The sequence below is a fragment of the Anser cygnoides genome, chromosome 7 (genome assembly GCF_040182565.1).
Source record: "Anser cygnoides isolate HZ-2024a breed goose chromosome 7, Taihu_goose_T2T_genome, whole genome shotgun sequence".
NCBI classification, from domain to species: domain Eukaryota; kingdom Metazoa; phylum Chordata; class Aves; order Anseriformes; family Anatidae; genus Anser; species Anser cygnoides.
In genome coordinates, this window is record NC_089879.1 from 22,920,043 (window position 1) to 22,938,197 (window position 18,155).

At 40.3% G+C, this 18,155-nt stretch overlaps 1 protein-coding gene across 20 annotated transcripts in view; it reads right to left on the reverse strand.

The window, feature by feature from the left end:
- The window catches only part of PCDH15 (protocadherin related 15), a 738,695-nt gene that overhangs the window by 94,739 nt on the left and 625,801 nt on the right, over positions 1-18,155 (reverse strand). For 19 of the 20 annotated variants that reach the window (XM_067000244.1, XM_067000234.1, XM_067000238.1 and 16 more), the window contains one exon: positions 11,817-11,933. In XM_067000244.1, the coding sequence (XP_066856345.1) occupies positions 11,817-11,933 (117 nt within the window). Of the gene's footprint in view, positions 1-3,786; positions 5,733-11,816; positions 11,934-18,155 lie in introns of those variants that run through there. The other variant, XM_067000253.1, reaches the window with a different exon arrangement.

The following is an 18,155-nucleotide window of genomic DNA, read 5'->3' on the forward strand; positions in this document are numbered from 1 at the left end:
CACCAGCAATTTTGGAACTACCACCTTTCCCTCCATGCCCTCCTAGTTCGTGAGGAGAACCTGAAAGGGTCATGAGGAAATGTGTCTGTGAAGTGAGGGGACACTGTGGCCCCTGCCACCTCTAACAGAGGACTTCTGCCTCTCACCACTAGACATCGCTGCTAGTTCTAAGCACAACCTCAGAAAACAAATACGGAGAAGGCATTTGGCCTAGCACTGGTAACAGAAAAAGCTCTTTTGCAAATGGATTTTAAGTAGCCTCGTAACAAACTGTTCAATCCCCATTTTTAATGACAAGAACAAGCACAGGCAGCCCGTGCATCTGTGCATGTCTCACAAACTGTCTGCGTCCATATGCACTCAAGAATACCAAAATTAAAAAGGGAATCAGAAGATGCATTGCCAGAAGGGTATAATAGATGAGTTTTTCAGATCAGTAATTCAATGTTTGCTAATAGGAGGCTATTTACCCAATTTAACTATTTTACCACTAGATGTCTGAATAAGTAACACTTATTCTGAAAAATGAAGTTTCTCAATGCATCCATCACATTTCCAGCGATCTCATTCCAGCTGTCACCCTCCCAAGGACCTTTAGCACACAAAATAACCATGCCTGTAAGTACAGCTTACGAGGCAGCTGGCTGCCACATTGGAGAGACAGGAGAGCTCTGGCAGCCTGTGCTGACCCGTGTGACCTACCAAGTCCCTAAAAAACCAGAACGGGTGACAAGTCTTGTCCCTGGGATCTCCACAGTCACACTCTTCCCCTTCTTGAGCAGGTCAGAGGAAGGCACAAGGATGGATCAGAGGGCTGGAGCACCTCTGCTGTAAAGGCAGGCTGAGGGAGTTGGGGTGTTCAGGCTGAAGAAGAGAAGGCTCCGGGGTATCCTCACTGCAGCTTCTCAATACCTGAAGGGGGCTTATAAAAAAGATGGAGAGTGACTTTTTGCTTGGGCAGGTAATGACAGGACAAGGGGGAATGGCTTTAAACTAAGAGGGGAGATTTAGGTTAGGAGGAAATTCTTTACTCAGAGGGTGGTGACACACTGGCACAGGTTGCCCAGGGAAGCTGTGGATGCCCCATTCCTGGAGGTGTTCAGGACCAGGTTAGATGAGGCCCTGGGCAACCTGATCTAGTGGGTGGTGTCCCTGCCCATGGCTGGGGGCAGGAACCAGATGGTCTTTGAGGTCCTTTCCAACCTAAGCCGTTCCATGATTCTCACACCTGTCAGCGTGGAGGGCAGAGCCAAGATCAAGGGACGACGTGCCACAGTTCTCTTCAAGGGGCCTGGAAACCTTGTAGAGACCTCCTGACCTTCAGGCTGCATGCTCCGTTCCCAGCATACCTCCTTCCCTGGCAGTGCTGCCCGCATTACCTCTGTCTTGATCATCTCTCCCACAGCCTCTCTCACGCTCCTGTAGCACTGAAACTGTTCTGAGTCATGTTTTCAATTACACCAGGAAAATTTTTCCATTGCAGCCATTCCCATTAGTCTTCAATACAAACATATCTCCTTCACTCCAACAACGTAAATCAGAATTTATTAATGACCTACTTTGTATGTACGCATCGTTGTTTTTTTTCACTGTTTTTGACTCAGTGGGGTGAGTAAGAAGAGGCAGATTATGTCACGTGCAGTTTTTTGTGGCTAAAAGGTACGATAACACTGTTACAATGGTATCACCAGACGCTGATCCAGAGAAGAGATCCCTCGCAGCACCCCAGGCTCTGCTGCAACAACCACGTTCCCACACCCCCCCCAGAGGATTTTCTCTGGTATCAGCAGGATGGTGCCTGGCACACACATCTAACTTTAGAGGGGCAGATACTGACAGGTGTCACCTAACCTCTTGGGAGGTTGTATCTGCCTCGCTAAAGCCCCTGAGATGGGCTGCACCACCCACAGGCTACAGAGGATGGCTGGGAGACACCTGAATTTTAACGGACTACTTTCATTCTCAGCAAGTGCCCCTTCACCAGTATCGATGTTATTTCACTAGTAATTTGTGTGTTTTCAAAGATTAAAAGGTGACAAAGTAGTGGTTTCCTAAAGCACTGGAAGCCACTAAGAGTAAAAACTACGTGCTAAATAGAAGAAAAGGCATCAAACAAGGTGTTTAGAGCAAGGAAAGTTTTGTGTGTGTGTGTGTGTGTGTGTATGTATTTATTTTGCACACTGATTTCTGAATAACTGTTTATCCGTCTGTGTTACCTGGATATGTAGACACCTGGGACACTTCACAAAAATGAGTAGATTCAGAGAAGCACATCGAAACAAACTACTGTTGGTATGACTGCGGCTGATAAACTCCTCTGAGTCTGGACCTCAGACTTGGTTTTGATCTTTACATTGCATTTAGACAGACAAAACATCAAAAGCCAACAGTTTCATTAATAGAGAATTGGTAATTTTCATCTGTATTCAATACTGTGGTATAAAAGAGATTTGCTGTTCTTGACAATATATTCACTGTATCATGTCAGCTCCTAACTGTAAGGAAACACGGAGGTTACTTTTGTAAACTGTAACAGAAACATTTACAAAGTGTTTCAGACTCAGTAAATACTGACATCTTGTTGATACAACAGAAGAGCACTGAAATGCTCAGTCAAAACACATGCTCTGACCTATAAACTTTACTGGGATAACTATTTACATCATGTTAATGCATGCTACAGAGCTGTACAGTGTGGCATCAGATTTTGCCAACTTCTGATGAGCAGTAGGACTATTCAAATAAACCATACTTACATGCAAATGCAAATAAACCATAACTTGAGAAAAGTGACACCTGAACAAAGAATATTCATTTGCATTAAAAATCATACGTACCATGTAAGAATTTAATTGGAGGTATCAGTGGCACTGATGTCAAAACAATAAGAATACTTTAGTCTAGTAATAAAAGAGGAAGACAGAGAGCAAGGCAGCCAGGCCATCTCAGACTGTTTTCCCACAAAAACCTGGGCACATAACACTTTGCACGTAAAGAAAAGTGAGACAGGGCTGGATGCAACCCAGAGAGAGTTTCAGAGAGTTTCTAGGGAGCCTTGCCACTCCTCCGGGTGTTTTTAACTGCAGCAGTGATGAAGGCCATTGCCTCTTGGAGCCCTCCAAGGAAATCCAGCCTGGCCCAGACTGGGTGTATTAGCAAGTCCAGTGCTCCTGTGCCACTGGCAGTCTAGCACCTCTAATAATTCAGAACTGGGTCTACCAGATGTGCTCTGATGTTCCAGGGAGTAATTTATGAAAACCACGTTAGTTGTTAATAGTATTTTACATGACCATGCACATTATACGTGTGAAAATTCTTGAAAACATGAGAAATTTCAAAGATCATAGCATAATAGATGATTATACAACTTGCGTCCTGACATTCTTCTTCACCATTACAATTAAGAGGAAATTACCTGCTAAGATCCACTCTATTTGGTTATATAGAGTAATGGTCCTCACATTTGCTTGCAAGACTAGAAGCTATCATTATCATTAAACATGCACACACTAGGTAATTTGTTATTAAATAAAGAAAAATCTCATCAGGTTATTGCTCCTGATATAACTATCAAGTACACTTTTCTCCTGTCATTTCTGAAAATAACAAAATGGGGATTTATTTTTTATTTACTATATTTTGGCACCAATGTAATTAGAAAAATCTCATGAGAAATTTTCCAGGGAAATCCATTTAGAAGCAAGTTTCAATTATCTCAAGTATTAATCATCTTTCGTTTCTTTTTAAAATTAATTTAGATGCATTCCTATGTCTACAGCAAAACTCAAATATAAGATTATATTGCCAAATAAATTACACTCTCAAATAAACCATAAAGAAAGGATTTTAGCTGGCAGGAACCACGCTCATTCTCTTGAACCAGAACTTTTATCCTAAAAGTCCAAGACTAATATCAAATTCATCCAGCTCCAATTACGATATTATTGCTGCATAATTCCTCAAGTTTCCATTTTCTCTGGGGAAACTGCATGGGTATGGCACGAAAACATCTCCAGCATTTACATTAGATGATTAGGGTGCATGTGGAGATCCTGGACAAAGAGGCCATGCAGAGTGCACATGTGCACTACCAAGATAACTCTCAACAGGCACAGAGAGGTTGCAGATGAATTGTAATGCAATAGAGCCATGGAAATGGCATGAGTATAGTAACAGTAACGTCTTCTGTATGTTTTCACTCATATTTCTGAAAGTAATTCAAAAGGAAGCTAGCAATCCTTACTCCCACTATGCAAAAGGGTAACCGAGGTACAAAACCAGAAAGATGGAGCCCAGCAAAGAGAGGAAAAAAGAGCATTTCACTTCCATCTGCACTCATGAAGATTCCAGATGTGCATTTGTGTAAATGACTGGGATTTTATCCCATGTAGTAGGATGGAATACTAGTGTAAAAGATAAAGGCAGACTTATGCATCAAGTCCCTTTGTACTCAATGCCACTTTCTGACTGAAGTCAGAAAACTTCTACAGCTACTGTAGATAAAATGTGAGGCAAGTAAGGTTAAATAAATGGTCTCCATTCATTTCCATTCAGAGATTTCAACAGAAATCTGAATGATTTACAACATAAAGAGTTCACTAAGGCAAATTTTGTAAAGTTAGTTCTGTGAAAAAGACTGGAAAGTGATGCTAAAGACAGAATGTACAGATGGCTGCAAGTGTTCTTTGTAACAAACCAACACAGGACAGTTACCATTAAAGATGGGCCAGTCCACAAGGTGAGCAATTGACTTTGGTGGGTCTCCTACCAACTATGGATTGTTAACAGTGCACTCACACGTATTTACTCTCTCATTTACCAGTCATTACCATTTTATAATTTTATATAAGCTCTAAAATTTGAATTATTTTATTCTTTAGTATATAACTCAATGAAAGCGTCTGCAAGTCTGGATTAATTCTGGAAATTCTAAATTAATAACAAGCTGAACACAAAAAGAGTATGAACTTTTAAAGCCACAAGATAAAATTCCTTTAAAAGCTTACTGATTTTGCAGCACGTTTCCCTTATGCTAATCTCCAGCAGGCACTATGATATTCAACAGTAATAGTTTATAAAAGATCAAGCCCTGGACTATCTGAAAATGTTTTTATCTCTAATTAAGTATCTGTTAAATCTCTAATTAAATATCTGTTAGCATCGCACTTTCAGTGGGTGCTGTAAAACAATAAGGACAATTACTCTCAATCTGACAAAATAGCTCCACTGATCACAAACTTTACAAGGTGTTACGAGACTGGATAAACCATTAAACTGGATGTTCTGGAGCTCTGGAAGCTGACTGGTCATTAAAATTAGCATTCTGCATCTGTTTCTATTGACATTTCAAATCAACAAAATCAGAATATGCAGGGGAATTGCCCATGAAAGAAATATTCCAGCTTTTACAGTGATGGCCCATGTAAAAAAGGCCTATATAGGAAAAGCATGAACCTCCTGATCTATCAGTCCTGGAAATACTCACTTCCTGATAATTAAACCAAGCACCTATCACATAACTCAAGATGCTCTCCTTTTGCAATATTTGGAGAGTTAAGCTCCTTGAAAAAATGATTATAATCATCTGCCATCTTTCATCACCATATCACTTCAATAAAGCATAAACTAATCACAATGAATAAAACTCTTCTTTTTCTCCCCAGGGATGATCTCGTGTGTCCTTGAATAGCGAACTTCGGTATGTGCATGGCCATCTGTACAGGACGTAGTGCCTTTGACAAACAAAAAGGACAAGCTTAATGCAACCAACATTCAAATCCCTCCACGTGCAATTATCTCCTTAAAAAAACTTTTGTACATAACTGGAAATAAAACAATTTTAAAGATCTTTCTCATCATCAAAACCTTCCCACTCAATCAGGTTTAACCCCTAAAGTTTCAAGTCAAGCCACTGCTTTGCTGTCATTCCACAGAGCCAAGTCCTTTTTGCTTTCCCCTCTCTTGCTCCTGAACAGATTGCCCCATGCCATTTTAAGTCAGACTATTCATTAGTGTGTGTAGGAAACGAAGATACCCTGTGACGATGTACAGCATGGCTTAGCATTTATTTTTGGTTTAAGTCACATCCAAACCCAATGTGGAAGGAAGGAATAGAAGTAAGAGGGAGGCTGTTTAAAAGCAGTTTCAGCCGTGTCTCTGTTCAGCTGCCAAGCGTGACTCACCCAGATGGCCCAAGCGTTGTCTAGACACCAATTCCACACATTTTTGGCTGCCACCCCTGAAGCATTTTAAGAAGCTGTGTCTTGTGCTGGCCACTCATCATTCCTTGAGAGCTAAGCTCTCAGACTGAGCACTGAGAGCAGAAGTATTATTACAAACAGGGGAACTGAAAGCAGTCCTGAGGACTCTCCAGCATCTGATAGCATCGAGCGACGTAGGCTAGAGGGCTTTATGCATCTGTTATAGCCCTGATGTACACTTCAGATCTCACCAGCTATAAAACGTCATCTACCTGCCCAAAGAACAGGTGTTTGCTAGCTCGGGATACTAAAGACTCTGCTGATAAAATTCAGAAGTGTTGATGAGAGAGTCAGACACCGGTTTCATCTAAGCCTTGGGGTCTGCAGGTATCTCTCACTAAAAAGACTGGAGAACATCTCTGGGTGAAACCAAAGCTGTGTACATTTGGGTTATCTAAAGCAAAGCAGGGCATACAAGATGCTAGTTCAAAACTCTACATTTGACTAAATATAATTGTGGCTAAGCGTGAGAAGCTGTCTCAGAAACTCCAGTAACTGGGCATCCTTCTCTCTCACTACCCCTTAGTCCACACTAACATGCCCCAAAGCAAATGTCTGATTATCGTCTGTACAAGGACTCACTTACTCCTTTCTGTTTCCATTGATGGAATTTTCTTTATTACCTTGCAGCCTTAGACTCTTACTTCTCTTTTATGCTCTTTTTATGCTCTTTTTATGCTCTTTTATGCTCAGCTATGCCTGTAACTCCAGGCTTTTTTTTTCTTTCTTTTTTTTTTTTTTTTTTTTTTTTTCCACTGGTGGTCTCAGATCTTGGTTTTATTTTCATTCCCTATTTTACAGATAATACTTTTTTTTTTTTCTATAGGATATTATCATATCTACTTTAGTTGCATGAAGCATTTATTTGGCACATCCAGTAGAGATGTAACATGTCTGTGTTTTCCAGCCACACAAATAGTTATGGACCTCACAGGATACCTGCTTGCACTGTTACTCGCTTTTGACTTCATCCTTTGGTCAGATCACTGTTTTCAAAACAGGATTCGGTTGGGAAATTAAATTCTAATAGTGGAGTTCTTACAGGAAACAAAGAACACAGTTTAACAGTGGAAAAATCGTGTATCTTACTTAGTCCTTTAGTTGCAGATGGACAACCATTCTGGAAGGAAAGCTCAAGATGACACGAGGGAAATCCTGCACACAACTGTCTGCTCTGTCCTGACACAGAGGTGTCACCCCCCCCCGCCCCCCATTTACACAGAGGCTGGGATGCTTCCCCCATCTGCTTCTTCACAGTAGCCCCCACACAAAGAGGACAGCTTCCTGCAAGTGGTCTAAAAGTGTTTTAAAGTACAAGATTTGTATTTTAGTAAGGTTTACCAGTTATTTAGAAAGAACTGAAGATGTACTCAAGCTTCTCCTCAGCAGTCATGCCACCAGGGCTCTGCTCTACTACCACAACTCCTTATGCCTCCCTTGGCCTGCTTTTTTTGCTTTATGCATTTTGTTACCCTTTACCTGTACACGTGTCAAGAATTAGAGGAAAGCTGGTCTGGGAAACACAGTGTGAGCAACAGTAGGATGTATGAAGTAACTTAAAAGATCGTATACCATAAAACTGTTTAAAACTGGAGAAAAATATACTATGGATCATTCCAACAAACAAAAGGACATAACTTGATCTAACATGCTTCCTGAAATGTATGTGAAACCAAACGTACCAGATTTCAATGACCAGAGTGGTAATTCAAATTAAGGGTTTTTAATGCAAGCATGAAAAGTAACTTCTTAAAAATATTTTATATTCTCAGTTACCACACACACACAAAAAGTGAATTCAAACTGGAAAAGGAAAGAAAGGAGAAAATGGTTAGAACTGAAACTGACATTTGCTCAAGAAAACCGTTCAAATCCTATTATGTCCTTTAGACAAAAGCACTGGTTTCTATGTTTTAAATGACATTTCACTAGGGCACTGAAGGAATAACTATCAGAGATATCTCATGCCTTCAGGCCAAGAGTTCTTTGATCACTTTGAAATCCAAAGGTTAAAATGAAAACATAATGAGGTTTCTACTCGGGAGCATTTGAATCTAGCACAGGTGATTTTTGTATTAAATGAGCACTTAGTAGTAGTAATCATAAATCGATGTTTGTTGCGACCAAACCAATCCTACTATCAACACTTGCATTCTACTGGTGGCTTAACGTTACAGGCGTCAGGTTTGTATGCTTCAGTTAAGAAAATTACACAATTTCAATGCAACAGTTGATTTTGAAGACTTCAAAATCTTCACATTGTTACCTGCATTTATGCCTATTATAATGGTAATAAGCAGGATCCAGCATTCAGTGATTTTGATTTCTCTCATGTATGTGCATCAATTTCTCTACAGAAATACAAGCAATCCTCACATCTTTCAAATACAAAACACTCAAAATCAGAAAAAATAAATCCATATAAATACATGAGGAAATCACAAGAAAGGAATCTGGGAGACATAAGTGCTTTAGTCTGGTTTTATATTCTCCCATTCTCATGCTACCTAAGGATGGCCATTATTACCCACTGTAAGAGCGGGGAAGCTTACTCATGATCAATTTCTACATTTATCTGTCCATCTAACAGTGATAGAAATGTTAGAACTGGAGAGACTGCAGAAGTATAAAGGGCTAAACATAATTCTAAGTAAAAAATCTGCTGACAGTTTGATGGGCTAGTAGGATTATTATTTTTTTTGTGTTGTTTGTTTTTTAGATGAGAAACTGACATAACTTTGCATTATAAAATGCAGATTCCACAGAACTAAGAAAGGTTACAAATACATTATTAATCAGTTAGAGACTGTTTTGTTTCATCAACTGTTTTGGTAATATCTTATTCTTTAAAGTTTAGACACATTAATCTAGGGAATCACAAAATGGAGATTATATCAGAATGGGCAAATCCTTCATCAAGACCAAAATAATCTTATTGTAAGGCAACAGATAATATTAAATAAAATCTGCATTAAAAAATCAAGTTAAAAACTGATTCTCTAGCAGCAATGAATATATAAAATATATTTTTATAATATATATTTTATAATATATATCCCAATAACTCATTTGTGTTGAAATTTCCACTAATTCCATGAAAGAGAAATCCTGATTTTTGTCCTATTTCACTGATCCTTAGCATCCTTTTCTGTATGCTTTTCTCAGAGGTCAGTGAGATAACCTGCTAGGACAAATGCGTACTGATGCTACAGGCAGAGCCAGGTCTATAGAAGTGTTACTGATGGATTTAGAACTTTATCACTGGCTGATTTTGACTGTCAAAAAAAAAAAAGAAAAGCTCTTTCAACAGTCATGGAAAGCAAGTTTTCCCCCCTCTCCACTGGCAGATCACTCTAAAGCAGCTCCACTTGTGATATGGGCAGTGTTTCCTGTTGAATTATTTGCTGCTAACTGATGAGGATGAAAGTTCTTTAACGAAAACAGAGTTTCCTACCTGCCTGGTTTCCAACTCATTCCTAGGGAGAGCAACAGAGAATTTTCTCCAGCTAACACCCATCCGCTGAACTCCCTGAAATGCTGAATGCAATTCAGACCCATGTTTATGAAGGCAAAGCTTACTAATTTGATGGTAGTGCTACGGTAACAGAGTGCATTATTATTCAGGAAGAAATGTTGGCAAAATAAGGTAATACCTTTGTGCCATATAGTGTCAACATAAACCCTGCTGGCTTCTAATGCCACCCAGAAATTCTGCACCCATGTTACTGCACCAAATATATGGAAGAATAAGACATATATGAAACTTGCCAGTAAAAAAAACATTCAGAAAGTACAATCAAAGCTTAGTTTAGATCACATAGTTACAGGATATTATCTTAAATCAATTTAAAATTATTTCCCAGCAAATAAAATCTGAGCCATCAACTCTAATTTTCACTGTAAGTTTCAGTTTTAAACAATGATTAAGATGATGGTGGACACCTTGGCCTGGAGATCCCCAAGGAACAGTGAAAAAAATCAGACAAAAGTACTGTAGTTCCACAGAGCAAAAAGGGAGCAAAAGGTGCAGCAAGAGCGTATACAAGCCACAAAAATATGAACACTTACCAAACTCTGTGAATAGCTAGAGCAGGAATTTCTACTCTGTAGATTTCTACAAGGCTACTAGAGATACTTCCCTTTGCTCACGCATAAAGGTTACAATCCAAAATGGAACTGGGTGATGTGTGGAACTGAGTGTAACTGCAGTGCCTAAAGCAAAACTAAGATCCTCAAAACCCAAGCTTTATCATACATGTCCATGATCTTCATGGGTGCTGAGGCTTGTTACCTTCACAGCAGCGTCATGGCCTGGAAGACTACTTCCATGGAGAAATTAATGCTTCCTTCTCTTAATGTTCCCCTGGAAATTGCCCAACACTGGCCATTTAAGACACAGCTCTCCATTTCGTCTACTGCTGAAATAACGTGTATGTCCTCTGCTGCTGCATTCCTCAAGTACACTGTAAAACTATTTAGTGATAACAATTGCTATTTTTGACCTACAGGTTGATATCATATTCTTATATATATTTTAGACAAACAATAGTCCAGATCTTCAGCAAATATTAACTACTTTAATATCATCAGGTTCAGTAATATGCAGCTGATAGACACCACCTGCAGTGAATTTACTTACCATTGTGTTAGGACTTTTTACAAAGGGATAGCAGGACTGTCTTTACAGAAACACTGCTTCAGCATTTCTGTCCTTGAGTGGTAAATAAAGTACTACGAAACATATTTAGCTAAGCTACAGTTGATTTGTATCAAAGCACTGCCATCATCTTTTAATGTGCATGGCACATTCACTCTGAACACTTCTCCCTGAGGATTACTCTCCTTAATATGCCAAACACTAACAATTAAAAATTAAACCTGGCTGGCAGAACATCTTGGGCTTTTATTGTCCTCAGTGTATCATCTGGTCACCAATGTTCATCAACCTCTGATTATAAAAACTGATATTACCCTTCAGAAGAGCTAACAAGTCAAAAATATGTGTTCAGTTCTGTCAATCAAGTGCTTCACTAGGGAACAGTGATAAAAGTCAGTGGCAAAAATAAACTTTATCCCCAAAACAACACCAGTCTGTTCAAATACTACATATCCAATAAAACCAGCTGGTGGGCTGTGCAGTTCCTCATCCCCATGACCCTATGATGTCTCAGACTAGGAATGCACAATGACTGCAAATCAAGGTAACAATCTTAAAAAGCTGTATTTTGTTTCCCTGTTAAGCTGCACAATTGTACAAAAGACAACCATGACATCCGTTCTTTCCTATTCCTGTAATTCATCTGACACTGAGAAGTTGAATGAAGTGGTTTTCAAACCTCTTCCTGTCAGAAAGGAGCTGTATCACTTATGTGCCAGCTTCAGAAACCATTGTTTTACACGCAGCCTCTGTCCAAAAAGGCTGACAAAAAATATATGAGTTACTGCTCTGTGAAACTCATAATAATCACCTTTGTTGTTGAGAGTGTTAGGTCGCTTATGGGGGTTAAAGATTTCTCCCTCTTGGGTGCAGAGTATTAATAGAACCTTTTTGCTTACCGGAGGATCTTGATCCTCAGCTGAAACGGTAGTGATAACGGTGCCCTTGACTGCATCAGGAGCAACCATTCCCCTGTAGAGCTTTTTGCTAAATACCGGCGAGTAATCATTCATATCCTGCAAAACATAATTAAGAGTTTAGTGCTGAAGTTTAAACAAAAGTATAGACACATTCACAACTAATCTTTCAAATTCTACCCAATCACTCCCTCTTAATTAGGAAACCTATTTGCCATTCAGAGTCCCTCTTGGCTCTCAATTCCATTACCACCAAACAAAACTAGCACAGAAGGGGAAGATGCCAAAGTTTCAAAACAACATATTCATATGAGACAGATTAACAGAAGGGAATTCTGCAGAAAAACACACAGTCTCACAAGTAAACAAAGCAGAGATTTCCATGACAGCTGTTTCTCAAGCAGTGGGCCACAACGTGGCTTTGCTAATTTCCTAAAATGAATGAGCTTGCTGTTGCTTGACAGTGTGCGTTACCTCTAATATGCAATAAATGAAGGGAAAACATAACATCAGATTAATATCAACACTTCACAAGAGCCTAATACGTTGTTCTGCAGACAGATGCATATGCTGTCAAAAACCAGCTTCAAAGGCTTGGGTTAAGCCCAATGCCATTGTCACAATAACACGTATGCATGCACCTAAGTATACCTCGGCACCTATAGACGTGCACACAGCTGTGTGTGTGCATACATTCATGGGTGCATCCATGTGCGATAGAGAACCCCTGCCAAACACCAGGCTGGGTGGGACTGGAGGACCTGCAGCCCACACGCACTGCGCCAGCTTGCACCAAGGTAGAAGCGAGCAGAGAGATACACGCTGCTTTCACCGACGTGTTCACCCCACGCACCAGGGGCTGTGGAAATTTAGAAACTCAGCCACCACCACTGGCTGTTCCAGAAACTCATTCATTGTTCCCACCCTAAGTTGTCAGGAATTCATTTTTGCCAATGTTCTCTCACAGTGAGGCCCAGAAAACACGTGTGTTCTTTAAAAATAAAAAAATTAAACACATATCTTTAAATCACAATGTTTATTCTTATAATAAAACTATTTCAGTTTCTTCTGTAGAGCCACCTTCCTAGCATGAATTCTTCTGAGAACAGATTTATTCATTTTTGTGTACTACTACGTCCAGTTTTGCACAGATGGATAGCAGATTTTGGTTTTCCCTGCTACAGAGAAAATCCAGAACAAGTAAGAGGCACGATATGCCTTCAGCACAGAGGAGTGACTTTACTGATCCACAAAGGAAAAGGAGACTTCCTCCCCTGCCTTAAAGCAGAACACAGGTGCCACCCACCTGCTGGGCTACCCACACAAACACAGCTACTCAGTATTTACACACAGATGCTTCTACCTGTTGTTACAGATCTTCATGCTGCAAATCCTACATGCTGATGCTGGCCTGTGCGCTACATTAGCATTTAAAACATTCATACATATCTCATCAGAGGTAATAAACATCTATGAAGAAATCACTGTTACAAACCCATGTAATACAGACCTGAAAAATTAATGCGTTATGTTCTGCTGAAAGGTCTGCAATTCAAGCCTTCAATGCATTGGAAATGTGTTTTCACCGATTTTCAGTTTTTCAAAGAGACAATTGGACCATCAAATTAAAATAAAAAGCAACAACTAGGCAATTCAAACTAGGAGAGCATTCAAAAGAATAGAATTTGGAAAAACATTCACATTCAAACAGATTAGCATTTCTGTATGGAATTACAGGCATTGAATCTTTTTCTTTCAAATTCTTGACCTGTTTGCAAGAAGATAATTTACTTCAATTAAGAACGTAAAACCAAGGAATAATTTACATAAACAATTCTGCTCCCCTGGACTCTTCAAAGTGACACCATGTTTGTAAAATAAGCCATCCTTTGTTCTGCTTTGCTCCCTGAAACTCCACTCCAGAGCAGTGCAGCTCAGTGGCAAAGAAGCCAACATCACACAGCAATCTCCCCCGTCAGGCTCCATTCACAGCCCATTCTACCTCAAAGAAAAGATGCAGAGTTTATTCATTTGAAGCTGACACCAAGTAGCTCTGCGTACAGAAAACCAGCAGCAAAAGGTGGCACATAAAAAATAATCTTGAGTATTGTCTGAGGAGCGTCATACAATGATGCATGCACAGGCACTACCGCTGCATAAATCCCAGTATTTGGAAGTGTTTTGTTTTGTAGGCCCTCAAGTTTTTCAGTGAGAGGTCCAACCTTTTACAGACCACACTGTCACAGAGAAGACAGGTTCTGTCTTTCCGCATGAAGACTCCATCTGAACCAACAACCGGTGTGGTACTTACAATGACTTAGCATTTTCTGGAATAGCTCAGCCTTTTTTAAAAAACATCTCTCTCTGCACCTGCACAGCCACAGCCATGTCTACTCTTTGCTCCTTGGCACAGCAGCAGCAGATTGCACTCTGCTGCTTGCTCATTCTGGGGGAATCACCATGTGATGTTTTTGTTATTTTCTGTGCAACTGAGCACCCGAAAGTCTGCAACTTACAGTACTGGAAAGCCTAATCCTGTTGAAAGATGATACACTACATGCTCTGCTATAGAAAAATGACTAAGTCATTCTAATTCCTACACCTGTTTTTCAAGATACATGGATCAACACACAATATACACGAATACAAAGTGTAGCACAAAGTAGAAAAGCAGAAGGCTTCCTGTCCTAACTTACTTCTCCTCTGAGCGGAGCTTTATGCATGATTGTGCCTCATAAACCTTACCCAAGCCAAGCAACCAGACACCAAATACTTCAACCATACCTAAACAGAGCAGCTCCACGTGCTTTTCTTCCTGGCTTCTCTCTTCCCAACCCCTAAAGCAGCTACTTGTTTTATACAGCAGAACTCAAACCTACATGTTCTCGCTTTTATCACAATGAAAGTTCCTCACAAGAATTATGTCTTTCCATCACACAGCTGCAATAAATACACTTCAGAGAGAGCAAGACTGACTTAACAGACAGGTGATCAAGTCTCATATGCTCATCACAATGCCTCTGACAAATAACTGCCAGAAGCAGAAAGGAAACTTCTGCAGGCAGAAGGCATACACGTGGAACACGCAGATGGCATGGGAAGTGCATTATCGGTTATAATGCTTTCTTTATTCTAGAAGTCTTTGTTCAGTGGCAGGAGGAAAAAGATGACCCTTCTGGGCTATTTCCCATGCAGGAAGTAGTGGTTTTGTTACAGGCGTGTTGGAGAAATTCATTTCCTCCTCGTATTTTCATCTCCTTCAAGCGGTATCATTTCTCTTCACATATTACGGGCACTTAAAGGCATCAGAAAGGTCACAAAGAGAAACTATTGCACCAGCTAAAACCAACTAAAAGCACCAACATCGAGGATGGAATACAGTCTACATCTGATTCTGTTAGAGTATAGAAAGAAACCAAACTCCACATTTTTTAAAAAAACAGTTCAAGATCACAGGCATGATCCCCCATGCCCCTGCCATCAGTCCTCCCAGTTTGTTTTTCTGCACCACGCCAGACTTCACATTGAGAAGTGGTCTGCATGGAGGACTCCCCAGATGCACGCAGAGATGCAGTTTTCAGGCTTTGATGAGAGGGATTTGGGGCAAAAATACAACATTTTAGAGAAAGTACTGGGCCTTGCCATGACTAGAGACCAAGGACGTGGAGTGGCATACTCCTGCACAGCTACATAATTGAAGATGACTCTACATATGAAGGCTTCTGCTGAAACACCACAAAAACGGCTTTGCACTGACATGTACGTGGCTTATGGATGCAATCAATAACCACAGCTTAGGAGTGGGATGGCAATCTTACACTGCTTTTTACTGCCACTTTGTGGAGTTACCTCTTAAAAACTATGGCATAATCCTGCACGTACCCTCGTGGCCAAACCATGGTGTCTTCCAACCTTTCACAGTCCACTGCTTCATCCATATAAATCCAGGCTGCTATTAACTATCAAACACACACAGAACGGCAAATGGGAAATGCAGGTAATGGATTCTCTGCATACCTTGCTTTGAAATACTTGGCTGTGTATTTTGACAGTAAGGTAATAGCAGCCACATATTTATATATAAGTACAAAATTGCCTTTATGTCACTGCTCATCTAGCTGAAGATTTATTGTAGTTTTGCATGTCTTTGTTTACACAACGGGGTCAGAGTCAAAGCATAACAACCCAAAGCTCTCTTCCTACCACAGTTCCTCATCTCACACCACTTTTTGTTTCCCTTTGTTTCACATTGGTCGCACTGGGGAACACATAAAAGCAGGACAGCACAAGCCCTTAATCCTTTCCCTTGCACATGTAAGAATCTAAAGCAACAAGGAAGCACAATATGGGAGGTATGCTCAAATACTGTCATTTCAAAGAATCCACAGTCGTAGTCTCAAAATCAAATGAAGATGTATCATGAGATTTCTTGATGAAAATTCATTTATTAACTCTGATGCCTCCCTCAGCTCCTGAGTGATGCCACTTGCTGACCAACTTCCTCGCACTCTGAACAAGACACACCCCATTCACAAGATTTGAAGGGCTGTTATTTATCAAAAGGGCTTGAGGAAACAAAAATACTGACCAGCCCGCAAATAATATGAAAACGATGAACAAAAATGTTGGTGAACTAAGATATACATCTAGGAATGCCAATGAGGAGAAACAAGCATGGGGGAGAAAAGGCTTTAAGAAGCAAATCAATATGTAATTTAAAAACCATTAAGACAGTCACTAGCAGTTATGAACTAAAACCAAAGAAGGTGCTCCCCGACAGGTGGCGGCTGCCGACGTGGGAGGGCAACACAGGACAACTGCGCAAAACAATATCTGCAGTACAGCAGTTCCAGCATGAAATTAACTTGTAAACTTCAATGGGCTTCAGAGACAATAATAGATTTTTGATTTATGGTGACACTGAATGACCTTTAATATTTGTTCTTCAAGTTAAGGATATAAACACGTAACACCTGGGTGCGATACTCTGCTCTGCCTCCTCATTCATTCATCCAGGAGATGCATGATTTGGACCAAGTGACTGCCACCTGCTTTGCACCATCACCACCCGAAGTGCACATGGATGGCACACACGGCATGTGAATTACAGCACAAACCCCATACACCTGTATAGCCGCACGCAACAAGCAGCAGCTAGGCTAGCTCAGCCACTTCTGCAGCTCCTGGGTCACCAAGTCACCACTGGTTATGATGGGCTGTCACAAACCAGAGCAGTCCCAGTACTCCTCTATGACTTTGCACTGGATCCTACAGATCCATCTTCCAGCACATCGCCAGCTGTTTAAAATCTCATGCTTCAGAAACACATCCCAAGCGGCAAAGCCTGCAAAAGTCTAATGCACCAAGAGTTGCTAAGGCAGTTACAAGATATTTGGAAAATTCTTCCTCAAAGGAGAAGCCCAATATGCAGGGATTACGGCTCTTTCCTGCTAGGCACCAGGTGCAAGGCAGTTGTGATGGATCAGGATACGGCCCCTTCTCACTCTCGTGAACTCCAGCTGCAGCTCCTGACTGTCAGGGAATTTTAGTTAAAGAACAGCAACGTTACAATACACAACAGACTTGACCGATTTGAGCATTTTCTTACTGAAAACTTTCTGAAAAACAACAAATTTTTGACATGCTCTCTTAAAAATGTTTTTCTTAAGAGAAAAATGAACAGTAAGAAGTTAATTTTTCATCAGCTATCTTGACACAAACAGAAGCAACACAAGATGGCACTAATATATTTTAGATATTTACATATATACATATATATATTTTTTTTCCTCAGGCATAATCATGTGTGCAAACACCCTGTTATCGTGCACAGGGAACCCCATTACTAACGGAAAAATCTGCTGCCTTTAGCCTGCAGTGCACTAGAGGGCAGCCCTACCAAATAGGAGTGAAGCTTCTCCTCCCCCAGCCCTCATAAAAATCTGTTTTACCCTCTCCCAGTTCTCTCCTTATGGAAACAGGCTTATACTTTTTTCATCTAGTAGTCATCTTGTTCTATATAGCTTACAAAATCAGCCTGATTTTCAGCTCCCATTTTTTGTAGAATGTGACCTAATTATAATCAAGTATTGATTATTTATTAAAATAGCTACAATGCCATGACAGTAAAATCTGATCATTAAGTTGCTGAACAGATCCAGAGCGACAAACTCCTATAGAAAGAGCACGAAGCTCAGAGATTCTGCTGATTTATTCAGACCACTAAGAGACTGTTGGAAGATTTTTACCATTATTAACTGAGTATGTATGCAGAAGCGCCTACCCAAGGAGACTGTATTACAAATGCAAAATGCTCTTTCT